The 13,315-nt window shown below is 48.1% G+C and overlaps 1 protein-coding gene across 1 annotated transcript in view; it reads right to left on the bottom strand.

Annotated features, from left to right (window-relative positions):
* Nucleotides 1-5,500: 5,500 nt before the first annotated feature.
* Gnpda1 (glucosamine-6-phosphate deaminase 1) overlaps nt 5,501-13,315 on the bottom strand; it is a 17,103-nt gene continuing 9,288 nt past the window's right edge. The window contains exons 4-7 of the mRNA XM_004643850.3: nt 12,463-12,645; nt 11,262-11,446; nt 7,512-7,686; nt 5,501-6,867 (exon numbers count right to left, since the gene is read on the bottom strand). Coding sequence (XP_004643907.1) covers nt 6,773-6,867; nt 7,512-7,686; nt 11,262-11,446; nt 12,463-12,645 — 638 coding nt within the window. The 3' untranslated portion in view covers nt 5,501-6,772. The remainder of the gene's footprint in view (nt 6,868-7,511; nt 7,687-11,261; nt 11,447-12,462; nt 12,646-13,315) is intronic.

Genomic DNA, 13,315 nt, shown 5'->3' with positions numbered 1-13,315 from the left:
ACACCCACAACTTGAAGGGCAGGTTTATTTGGGCCCACAGCTTATAGTGGCTCCAGTCCATAGTCAGTTGGCTCCAAGACTGGGCCTCAGAGCGCATGGGCAAGGCAGAGATGCTACATATGTCGTGGCACGGGGCAATCAGCATAAGAGCAGCTGGGGCGGGACGGAGACCCTTCAGGCCACACTTCCACTAACCCCCATCCTCCAGCCAGCTCCTCCTCCCCACATCCCATTTAGATGTCGCCCGCCCATGCTCCAGTTACCCCCCCCCAAGTATGACCTATGAATGCCTGAGGCTTTGAGGGGACATCTAGAGATAATCATAACATTCTATCCCTGGCCACCCAAAGATTCACATGCACCCCTTTATGCAAAATGTATGCAGTCCATCTTTTAGAGCTGCCTGAGTCCTAAGTTTCAGCACTGTGGAAAAGTCCAAGTCCAGTCTGCTCAGACATACTCTTATCAAAAGAAAGAATCAAAAGAAAGTTAAGCTCTATTGGCATACAAAGGCACAGAACACATATTCCCACTTAAAAAGGAGAAATAGGGGGACAGAAACCAATGGGACCAAAGCAAGACCTAAATCCAGCAGAGCAGATAATCCTGTAGCTCCATGCACAGCACCTGGCCCAGGCTGTGGTGAGGCGTGACCTGCAAAGGGCCTAGGTGGCCCTGCCCTACAGCACAGTCCTGATTTTCTCTTGGACAGGCTTTTTACTCCTGTGGCTTTCCTCCACTGTGTCACATAGCTAGCTCTCCAACTTCCTGTGGTCTCTACTGCACTTCTGGCTTTACTGTCTGTTATGGTTTATGTCTAGTTGTCTCTGCAAAGCCTCATGAAGTCTTTGGGGCAGGCTTCTAGAGTTTTTAATTCATGATCCAATGCTGGGATTACGGGTGTGAATGCTACACCTGCCCTGGGGTGGATAACCTGAATACAATGTAAGACAGGGAGAGAGGCTTGCTAGAAGCCCAACTGCTGCTCCTGCCTTTGCTTTTTGATGTTTTCGGCCACCATGAGCAGCTGCCCTCTGCCATGTGCCCCTCTGCCTTGGAGCCAGCCAAGTATGGTCTGAAACCTCCACTAACTATGAGCTAAATAAACCTTACCTTCCTTAATTTTGGGTGTCGGGTATTTTGTCCTAGCAATGAGAAAAGTAATTAAGACACAGCTTTACACAGTGGCCTCATAGGGGCACACTCCCTGGCCTCCCCAGGCTTCTGAAGTCTGGGTGAAATGAAGCCTTCCTCTCCTCACAAATTTTGCATTCTGCAAATCTTTAAAACTACTGGATGACATTACGTCTACCTAGGGCTCCAGCAACTGTTTGACCCTTTTGCATCATGGCTACTGGGGCCTCTAAGTGTCTGGGTGGCTGTGAAATCAATTTCTTGGAGACCCTTCTCCAACACAGTGCCCAGGGGCTCTTAAAGCAGTTTCGCTTTTACACCCCAGAGGGTGGGACCTTCTTTCCTCACAGGCTCTTGAGCCATTTTTCCTATTTTCCTAAACCAGGTTACTTGGCTTTTTAAAAATTATTTTCATTTTTTTTTAAAGCTTTACTTCTATTTAATGTTATCTTTTCGGCGATCAAGCCATTGTTCCCAGCTCCAATTTGTGGGACTCAATTTTAGAGAAACTCCCTTTCTGGTGAAACTTAAAATTATTCAGCTGCCCTGTTTGCAATTCATTAGAAGTATTCATACCAGTGCCTCAGCATTAGGCTTCCTTGAAATTTCCTCTGCCAGATTAATTACACCACTGCTCTTAATCTCAGTCTCCCACAAAGTCTCAGGACAGGAGCAAAATACAGACAAATATCCTGCCAGAGCATAACAGATGGCCTGCAGCCCAACTGCCAATGGGGGGGGGGGGGTCTTTGTCTTTGTTCTCAACTGAAATTTCCTGAACCTGGTCCTTACCATCTCCACTTCTAGAAGCATCCTGGTCGGGTGCCCTCTGACCAGAATCAGCTGCTGCATCCAAGGACTTCTGCAGCCAGCATCACCAAACCCCTTCCAAGCTGTTCCTTTAACCTGTTGCAAAGACATCTGAACCCTAAGGTCAAACTCAGTCACAACAAGGAGCCCATTCGCTGGAGTCAGCATCCCTTTGAGTTACTTTCTCATCACTGGAACAAAATACCTGTCAATTTAAAGGAGAAGTGGCTATTTATTTTGGCTTACATGATGACTTGGGGAAGGGACCTGGGGGACAGGAGGAGTAGAGAGGAAGGGAGAAGCTGGTGAGGAAGATAACCCCTTCCAGGCCACACCCCAGGGACTTGATCACCTGACCTGTTCCACCTCCTGACATTACATTTAGGTGTTAACTCATTAGCAAAGTTAACCCACTGATGAATACCACACCCCCATGTCACCTCCCTGAAGTCCCACCAGGAGCACATGAGGTCTTGTAGGGACAGTAAATACAAACCATGTGAGAGTGGAAGCAAAAACTCGAGGTACAAGGGGCCCATAATGTGTAATGTAAATACCACAGAAGAGTGGAAGGGGAGCAATTAGAATTCGAATGTAAGTAACCCTAAATTGTTGAATAAAAGGAGATCAGAGAAATGAGACTATCAGGAAAGGAAACAAAGCTGAGGACTATGAGGCTGCAGGTGAGAGGGGTGTCTTGCTGGCAGTGTCCTCAGGAGGCAGGAGAGGATGGACCTGGTGTCAGGTAGAGGATTCAGCCAGGGGGCAGGTGACCAGAAGGGGGCAGGGCGAGAGCGGGGCTGCCACAAACTTGCCATGCTTCACTAGCACCTCCTGGTGGTAAGGATTCTCCTTCCTGGAGAAAGGGCATCAAATTTGCAAAATGAGCTCTCAGGCCAACTGGCCATTGATTCAGTCTTCACTCTTGAGTATGAGCACTATTCTTAGGGAGAACTGTAGGCTGAAGTTCAGCTAACGGTGGTGTATGGGGCAGCGTTGTCAGGCCTGGCTAAAGCAGTAATTAACAGAGCTTGCTGTCATGGGGAGCATTTTTAATGGCAAACAGAATACCCGTGAGATGGTCAGTGGTTCTGCAAGCGCGGAGCAGGGCAGGGAGGATGTGGAGTTAGGGAGTGCAGCTGTATCCTGAAGGCTCAGGAGAGGTGGCTGTTAGCTTGTGTTGAATAGAGAGACCTGAGGAAGTACATGAGCAGAGGGGGAACAGTGGACCAGGCTTTATGAGCAGATACACATGACACAGGGTGACAGCCTCCCCATCACAGCCATTGCAGATACTTGGGAGCACTGAGCTACATTCGATTGTATCTTTTGAGAAAGGTTCACTGAGCTGCCCAGGCTGGCCTCCAACTTGCAGTCCTGCTGATTCATCCTCCAAGTAGCTGAGGTTACAGGTATGTGCCCCTGTAACTAGCAACACCACATTATGTCTACGGTGCTGCTGTGCATTATGTGTAATGAAACTAAATATACTATATCTGCTCTTCCTGAATATGCATACCTTTTCCCCCTGAGTATCAGACCTGCTGTTTTACAGATTTAACCTATTAGCTATATTTAATATTTCCTCTTTTATCAGAGCTCACAACCTGTTCAGTGGGACCCCATTTAACAGGCTGCTTTGTCCTCTCTCTAGGGTCTCAGACATTTTTGTAAGTGCCCTGATTTTTCTGGCAACAAGATATTGTAGGCTTGGCCAGGTGTGGTGGTACACACCTGTAATCCCAGCACTCAGAGGAGTCTGAGGCAGGAAGACTATTACAAGTTCAAGACCAGCCTGGGGTACACAGTGAGCTCAAGGCCAGCCTGAGTTGCATAGTGAAACCCTGCCTCTAAAATAAACACACATTCACACACACACACACACACACACACACACACACACACACACGAAGGCATTCCAGGCCCACCAAGATCCCTGCCCCTAAACATAAACAACTCCCCTCCAAAGTAACCTGCTTAGTCCTAGAGGCCCACATTGGCCTGGGGATACACACAAACATTCTCATACAGCTTTCTTCTTTACCTACTTTAAATTTAAAGATCCTGACTTGATAAATTGTGCCATATAGACAGAAGGGAACACTAACCAGCAGTAAGCAGCAGTGGATTACTGCTATGTGTGCTGATGAACATCAAGAATGCGCTTGGGCTGGGATCACAGGTCTGCTACAGTACCTCCCTAGCAAGTGCAAGACCCTGCTTCACCTCCAGCACTGTACGAAGGAAGGCTGGACCCAAAAGATGTCGTGATTCCATTTGTTTGACATGCCCTGTGGAGGCCGAGGCTATACAAGGCCCTGCCAGGAGTGGTGGCACACACCTGTAATCCCAGCTCTTGGGGGGCTGTAAACAGGTGGATCACTACAAGTCCGATCTAGTAGTAAAACTCTGAATACCCTGTAGACCCTTCCCTAAAATTAAAAAAAAAAGATTAATTAAAAAACAGTACAAGGCCCTGTGTTCAGTCTTCAGCACGAGTGCATACGTGCACATACACACAGTAAAGGTAAATCTGTAGCCACAAAGCAAATCGGTAGCCACTAGGGCTGGGGTAAGATGTACTTTTCTGAAAGGACAGAAATGGATCCTGGTGAGGCACTGCACAGGTCCATACACTTCCAATCACCGTATTTACCATGGTGAATTGTTGGTATGTAAATTATACTTTCACAACATGGTAAAAATTAAATCCTTTCTTTCACTTTAGTTGTAGCTCTTACTGGTGATACGGACATAAGACGTTTCATTACAAAATAATTTTGTAACCAACATTTTCATAACAAAAGAACACAGAGAATACATTTCCTGTACCTTGCAGTTATGACGGTGGTAGGGATCTAACCCAGGGTCTCATAAATGTCAGAAAAACCACCGAGCTTTCTCTCCAACCCTTGCCCTTTTTTTTTTTTTTTTTTTCTTTTGGGACAAAGTCTCACTATATACTTTAGGCTGACCTTTAACTCATTTTGGAGCCAGGCTAGCCTTGAATTCCCAGAAGACCTCTTGCCTCAGCCTCCCAAGTACTGGATTACAAGTGTGCACCACCACACTTTATTGCCTTTTTATTTGTGTGTGTGTGTGTGTGTGTGTGTGTGTGTGGCCAGCTCAGCCCACCAGGGGGCGCAGCTGGCTGGCATGTGGTGCTGGGGGTTTGAACCGCGGTCCCTGTGCTTTGCTAAGTTTGTTCTAAGTAGGTGCTTTAGACCACTGAGCCATCTCACCAGCCCCTTTCTTTTTTTAAACAGCTGTATTCCTGTTAAGATCTCAAGTAGAACACAATTTATGCTCATCTGTTTATTGCTACCTTTGTCACACGGGTACTTCATTATATTTATAAATCTTCTTACACTGACAGTTGTTATCTACAGACAGTGGCTCCTTACTGCTAGCTTGAGACCTTGCTGTAAATGCGTGGGAAGACCAACTGTGGAGCTTCCTCACCTGCTGCTTCCAAAATATCTAAAATTTGGAATCAAAACTTCAAAGGACAACCTTCTGAACTTTGGGGGTGGAGATCCACGAATGACACCCTTCATTTGAAAATACTGGCTTTAATAGAAAAGATCACATTGTAAACAAGTCCACTGATCCACGGGCCCATTAACTTAACACAGAACGGCCGCACAATCACGTGTGAAAGCTAAACACGAAATGCTGGTAGCAAACTCAGCTCTGAGGCCTGAGCCGGGCTTGGAGAAATCTTTCTAGAAACAGGCAGCAGTAGCTTCCACTAGGCACAGACACGGGGAACCAGAGCCAGCAGGCTGTCAGGGAGGGCTTCAGAGCCTAAAGGCAGCAGAGCAGCCGCCCCTCTGGGAAGGAGGCCGCAGGACAAACCCAAGGGCTGTGTTTCCCGGAATCCTGAAAACAGCGGCGGCAAGAGCCTGAGTGGCTTATGGGCCCAGGGTATCTGAAGTGGGGAAACAGCAGAAGCACCTGGCATGTGTCTTGGCACTCAACTCTTAGGGAGGCAAGAGAACAAAGCACTACACTGTATGCCGTGACTAACAGCCAGCTGCTGGCCAGCCTGCCTCTGTGGCCGGGCCCGCTGAGACCGGCAAGCTCTGATGCTCCCCCTTCCTTACTGATGAGCGCCTAAGGGACCTTCAAACAAAAATGCAGGGCTCCAATAGGAAAAGGTCCCTATGAGAGAGAAATTTGTTGTGGCTGGGCCTGCGGAGCTTGGGTTCGCCCACAAAAATCACCTCTAGTCCCACACACCATGCTGGCAGTTCACAGAAGGACCAGCTGGAGAGCAGGAAAAACTGCCCCTTAGTACCGTTCCCTGTGCGACTTTTCTTTCCACAGTACCCGTTACTGACCAGAGATGCTGCTCCCTTGTTCCTCAGAGGTAATTCAGGTAGGAGAAGAGTTTGTTCTTTACTCTGGAACAGGGATCATCAGACAAAGGGCAGGTCTGTGCAAGTGGAACTCTGCAGTCTCTCCAAATGCACACGCCACTGGTCCCCACCCACTGGAGACTAAGTGCCCCTAAGGGCAGGTGTTCTTGGTGGGAGTGTGTGGTGCCTGTGAACAATGGCTGAGGTGGAACAGAAAGCGAAGAGCCCTAACTTGGGTGTGGCACACATCAAAATAATGGAGTACACTTTTCAGAGATTTTTTTCTGAGTTATAAGACATTCTCCCTATTGCTAAACTGCATGACTAGGCTTCCAGCCTTGTACTGGAACACCCGCTCAACTTCAGTGACCATACTAGATTAAAGAAAGACGTGCTTGTCTGCTAAAGACAATTTCCAGAAAGACCCGTCTGTTTCTGTGAGGTGCCTGATCTGAGTCCCTCACAGACTAGTCACTGTATGGTTTCTTAGAAGACTGGCTTTTCTCAACTTCTTTCATACTGTACAGGGGGTCCACCAACTTGTTATGGACAAGCATCAAACCTATAAAAACAAAAAACAAAGCATAGTTAATGCAGATAGAAGCATTTGACCATTTAATAGTAATACCCAGAACCTCTCAAGCCTTATCCTAGAACTGACATTTAGCTCTTTGCTCTGTGATCACCAGATAACTTTAAACACTCTTAAAAGCAGGAAAAGAATATGTCATTCTCAGCTGCTGCAGAATTTCTTCACTGTCAGCCCATGTACAACAGTTCAGGCTGGCCTTGAGTTAGTTCACTTTGTAGCCCAGGCTGGTCTTGAACTCACAATGATCCTCCTACCTCAGCCTCCCAAGTGCTGGAATTACAGGCTGTGCCAGTGGGTATCCTTTTAAAGTGAAAGAAATAAAAGATTCTCCCATGAGTGCTTGTTCAGGCCTCACCTTGAGGGCAAAGATACCCCAAGACACAGTGTCATTGCATGGAGACCAACACAGCCCTTGGATACAACTCTGCCTGCACTTTCTGGCCTCCTCAGAGCAAACACCTCCAAAAATGGACCCCTGCTATCATAGATATGAGAAAGGACACTATTGTGAGGCAGTAGTTGATTATTATTAAAGTCATGGGTGTCGACTGCCATGTCCACTCTTTACTCCCAGCGCGGTGAGTAGGGCCACACATGCCTGCCCGACCCCTCACCTTTGAAGTACTTGACGGTCTTCACTTTCAGCTCCAAGGTGGCATCCTCATCGCACACAAACACGGTGCGTGGGTGCTGCTGGAAGGCAGACACCGTCCACATGTGGTTCACGCCCTCCTCGATGGCCTTGTACAGAGCAAAGGCCTTGTGAGCGCCTGTGATGAGGATCATCACCTGCGAGGCAGACAGCAAGCCATGGCTGAGCAGGCTGCACCCAGGTTCTTGGCCAGCCACAGCAGCTGCTGGCGCAGGTGGCTGCTTAGTGCCACATTGTCAGCAGTGGCGGCAAGGTGCCCTGCTCAGTGCCCGCACGCCATCACACAGCCCGGGAGAGAGGGCACTGTTTCCCCCACAGCTTAGGATAAGGAAATGGGACTCCAGCAGCCTTCTCCAGGTCGATTTTAGCCTCAGCGCTTGTGTTCCTCACTACTGTGTAAGGGTCCCTCCAGGTAACTTTGATGTGAAGGCTCGGCAGCAAAGGCCCGCACCTCCCACGGCACAGCTAGCTGACTTCTCGGTCTGTGACAGGACCCCATGTTGGAGGCAGTGGTGGGAGTTACCTGTGAGGCTCCTGAATCCCAGACAGGCTGTCCTTTAATCTGGTCCCTTTTACTACATAAAACAAGCTTTTTGTTTACATAAGAAACTAAAGGCATAGACAGACTCCACTTAACAGTTAAAATATGGAGGACTGGGAGAGTGCTGGGCAGGTGCAGATTAGGACAATTCAGCATGCGGATTTCCTTTTAATTCACTTGTGCTCAGTACTCCCTTCTTAAAAGATGAGAGCACCGAGGCCCAGAGTGATCGACTGCTGCACCCTTCAGCAACTCAGCCCACTCGTGAATGGTTTCCTGAGCTCCTGTCCCAGATGATCATGAGGAACGCGCACAGACCTGGGGACCTGGGCTCTGCTCCCAAGCGGCAAACAGGGTGAACCCTCTTGGAGACTGATGCAGAAAGCATTTCACAAAAATTCACCCTTTGAAAAACATGTTTGTGGCACCTGAGATGGAGCCCAAGGGCTCTCACATGCGAAGCAAGCGCCTCCCCAGCCCAAGAGTTCACTTCATAAAAGGGGAACTTCTCCCTGATGAGATGCTGGTTTGCAGATCCAGGCAAAGAAACTGGAGGCTCCGTGTCTGTAGCTACTTCCCATTTACTACACCTCAGAAAAGAAAATACTGCTAAGATTCTTATGAAAATAAGGACACTGGAACCACACACACACACACACACACACACACACACACATGGTCTTCACCTTCTAACACAGAACCTAACTAAACAATACCCAATCTTAAGATGCTCTTTTTTTTTATTTTTTAGGGAAGGGTCTACAGGATGTTCAGGGTCTCACTACTAGATCAGACTCATAGTGATCCTCCTGTTTACAGCCTCCCAAGAGCTGGGATTATAGGGGCGTGCCACCATGTCTAGTCTCAACTGCCAGCTCAGCATGCCCTGGGGGTAGGCCTGGCATGGCAGGTCCGGGATTGTACCCCTGGCCCCCGCGCCTGCTTGCAGGCTCTTTAATCCACTGAGCTATTTGGCTGGCTCTAGTTCAGTTTAAGATGCTCTTTATTTGTTGGCCTTCAGTTCTGGGGACTAAACCAAGGGTTTTCACACATCTCCAGCCCTTTATGAATGGTACCTGGGTTAGCAATTTAGGAAGGGGAAAGGTGGCCATAGGAGCAGTTTCTCTACCACCTTCTACCCCATGACATACCTTACTAAAAGGGCATTCACTGAATGCTCATTTGCTCATCCAGCTTGAAATGCAGAAAGCAGGAGTATTTATTTGGTACCAGGGATCGAACTCCAGACCTTGCGCTTGCCAGGCAGTCTTGTTTATGCTTCTGCGCTATCTCCCTGGCCAGGGCTCTCTGAACATGATGAACTCTGAGAGTCTGGCTGCTCAGTAATTATTTGGTTATGGTTAGGATTATGATTTTGAGACATGGTCTTGCTAGGTAGTTTAGACTGGCCTTGAATTTACCAAAATCCTCCTGCCTCAGCCTCCCAAGTGCTGGAACTATAGGCATGTGCTACTACACCCAGCTGATTGTGGTTTTTAAAAAAGTTTTTATGAGTATATGTTTGTGATATATAGTGATTACATTCACCTTGGGTAACTGATACATAAAAATATTGTGTGTGTGTCATTTTTATTCCCCTTTCTCTCTTTCAAGCCTTTTAATTTTTACTTTGAGATAGGGTCTCACTAAGCTGCCCGGGCTAGCCTTGAACTTGTAGGCATCTTGGCCCTGTCTCCCAAGTGCTGGCATTACAGCGACACCCCACCATATTCAGCTAAACACTTCTATTTCATTTATGCCTCACCACATTTATTAGCCTTGAGCACAAGTCTAAACCACAGCATCCCTGGGTTGCAGGAGTGTCCCTTCAAACAGTGACCAAAAGGGTCCTTGGTGCCTAGTGATAGGTTTGGGCTCTAGTGTGAATTGTTAAAATCATTGTGGTGGCCATCTAATATGGCCGATGCCCTTAACACAAAGGCCTATGCTCCCAGGACCACCTCCCCCTTCTCCACCTTAGCCCAGGACATAATTTCCTTTCACCCTTCCTGCCGCCTCAGGGAAGACCCCCAGTCAGCTCCCTCAGGTATATCTGAACATCCCCTCCAAACTCTACCCCTGGCAAAAGGCCTTAAAGCCTCAACCTCCCTTTGTCTAGTTCAGAAAATTCCTTGACCTCCCCAAATTCTCTCTGTGTCCTCAAAGAAAATAAAGCCCCATTCCCTTTTTCTTTCTGCCTGTTTCTCTGCTGTGCTGTTCACCTGAAAAACACCTATCACCTAGGAAGGTCCAAATTCGTATTTCCACATCTGTGGTGCTGGGCTGTTCCTGCCAGGAGATGCATAAAAAGGAAACATAAGCAGAGGCTAAGCAGCCTGAAGTGCATAGTCAGTCAGCAAAAGACAGGGAAAAAATGCTCAAAGGATACACCTCACACTTGGTGTAATGGTTACCTCCAAAGGGAGAGAGGGAACTAGGACTAGCTGGAATTTTAGCCTTACTTATAACATCTTCATCTTTAATAAGAATGTTTTCAGGGGCCGGGGAGATGGCTCAGTGGAATAAGCGCTTCCCTGGCAAGCTCAAGGGCCTGAGTTTGATCCTTGGTTCCACAAAAAAAAAAAAAATGTTTTCAGAGGGTAAGCAGTAGTTTAGTGGTAGAGTACTTGCCCATAACTCCTAAAACCTTGGGTTTTCTCCCCAGTACTGCAAAACATGAAGTAAAAATCCATAGCTAGACATGAGGGGAGATGACACAGGAAATGCTGGTACCAAGTGTCAATCAAGGAAAGCCCAGCTGGTAAGGACATAAGGTGCATGCCCGTGCTCCTTATCCACTGGATCTGATACTGTGTGACTTCTGGTTCTTCCCCAACATCCTAACAACCATGCAAGGTAAATATTTGGAATCCACTCAAAACATGCAGGTAGCCTCAACAGCGCAACAGAAGACACTGATGAAAGGAGCCCTCCAGAACTGGCTCAGAGCACAGCAAGGGCTACGGGGAAGTGTGCCTGGAGTAAGGGCAAGCACTCTGAGGGATACTAATGGCAATGTGTCTTTTACAGTTATACATTTTTAAAAAACAAATTAACTCACCATAGTCAATGATCTTACCTTGTTTGTGTTCAGGTAATACCTGTACAGGTAAAATTAACAAACGAGCCCTCCAACCCCCCACAAAGCTGGCAGACCCCTTGGGCGCTTACCTCTCTAGCCTCCATGACAGTGCCCACACCCACTGTCAGGGCCATGGTGGGCACCTTGGCAAGATCACCATCAAAAAACCTAGCATTGGCCAGGATGGTGTCCATGGCCAGCGTTTTCACACGGGTCCTGGACACCAGACTGGAGCCGGGCTCATTGAAGGCAATGTGTCCATCAGGCCCGATGCCTGCAGAAAGAGACAGCCAGGACAGCCCTGTGAGTCCTGGGGATCCAAAATGTCAAGAATCGACAATCTCTCCTTCCCTAACTAGAGCCTGAAAAAATACCCTTGAAAGCTATATGCCTTTTCACATGGTAGGCATGTCTTCAGCACCGAGGAACAGACAGACATTGCAACTTGCTACCAGCTTCCAAAAGCTCAGCAAGAGGCAATCCACACAGCTTCTGCCTCCTTGGATTATGGGACAGCGTAACTGGTCAGTCTTCACCGGTCGGTCTCTCTTGCTGTACTTGGGGTCCTGCTGCTGGAACTGAGTTGTAATGAATACAACACAGCACCTCAGTAGGGGATGCCAAGTTTATTTATTTATTTATTTATTATTATATTATTATTATTATTATTTTGGAGGAACTGGGGATTGAACTCAGGGCCTTGCACTTGCCAGGGACGTGCTTATTCCACTGAGCCATCTCCCCAGCCCCAGAACTGCCAAGTTTAGAAACTCAGTACATCAAGCTCCTGCTCCCCTGCTCTTATAGACGTAAGATCTAGGACAGTAAAAGGCAGTCCAGTTTCGCACCCCAGTGGGTGACTTGCAAGGGGGCAATAGGCAGATATGTAGACACCTAGGTCTCTGCCCTCTTCTCAGTACTCCTGGGGAACTGGCCTTAATGAGTCATGACTATTCTGGGGTTCAGCTGGTTATCAACAGCAGAGGCTATAGGGAACCTTCTGGAACTAGAGGATTCTATAATCATAAATGTTTATATAAGCCACAAGGCTGATCTAACAGGCCTTCAGACCAGGCACTGTGCATGGACCAGGTGTCACAGTGCAGAAAGAGGGAGTGTCCTACATCACAGTAGTTCCTGAGCAGTAGAGCCTGAGGGTTCCAAGGTTCCCACTATTGACGTGGTAGATGACCCCAGTGTCACTAGCATAGACAGGAATGTGTGGAGACAGGCTTGTCTCTCAGGCAATTCCAGCCGCCTGGCCCAGCCCCGCACATGTACCAAGCTCACCTCCAACAAACAGCTCAATCCCGCCAGCAGCCTTGATCTTCTCCTCAAAGGCATCACACTCGGCCTGCAGGTCAGCTGCATTCCCATCTAGGATGTGGGTATTTTCTGGGTGGATGTCAATGTGTTTGAAGAAATTGTTCCACATGAAGGAGTGGTAGCTCTCCGGGTGGTCTCGAGGAAGGCCTGTGGGCCAAAGGACACTCAGCTGTGCCAGGGCCCTTCTCCCAAGGTGGACGCCGGGATACTCCCATAACAACCTGGGACACCCTGGACTGCCCATGAGTGAGCTTTGGGCCTGGCCCACGTACGACACGCTGATCTGGTGTCTGGAAGCGCTCACTTGATCGCTGCTATCCTGTGACCACAGGGCTGGCAGGAGCCTGGGCAAAGCCCTCATTCCACTTGCCTTTTCACTAGGCAATGACCACAGGCTGTGGGTACTCGCAGCTTCCCAAAGTGGCCTGGCCACCTGGAGTAGGGTGCCCATCTAGGAAAGGAAGCAAGCACACCCTTTACCCTGTACCCCCTCCCAATTCACCCCAATTAAACCCTAGTTTTATCTGAACCCTAATTTAAACACCAAGTGATTGGAGAAAGTTGCCTCAGGGCCCCTCAAAACAGGCTCTTTTTTTTTGCCAGAAAAAAAAAAAAAAGAAATAATAAAAAAAAGAAAGTCTGAGGTGATTGTTTAATGTTTTTTTTTTTTTAAATTTTATTTATTTATGTGTGTGTGTGTGTGTGTGTGTGTGTGTGTCCAGCTCAGCCCACCAGGGGGCGGGGCTGGCTGGCATGTGGTGCTGGGGGATTGAGCCGCGGTCCCTGTGCTTTTTGCTAAGCTTGTTCTAAGTAGGTG

The sequence above is a fragment of the Octodon degus genome, unplaced genomic scaffold (assembly GCF_000260255.1).
Source record: "Octodon degus isolate 3935 unplaced genomic scaffold, OctDeg1.0 scaffold00185, whole genome shotgun sequence".
Taxonomy (NCBI): Eukaryota; Metazoa; Chordata; class Mammalia; order Rodentia; family Octodontidae; genus Octodon; species Octodon degus.
The sequence above is the reverse complement of the archived record's forward strand: the minus strand, read 5'-3'. Positions and strand labels throughout refer to the sequence as shown.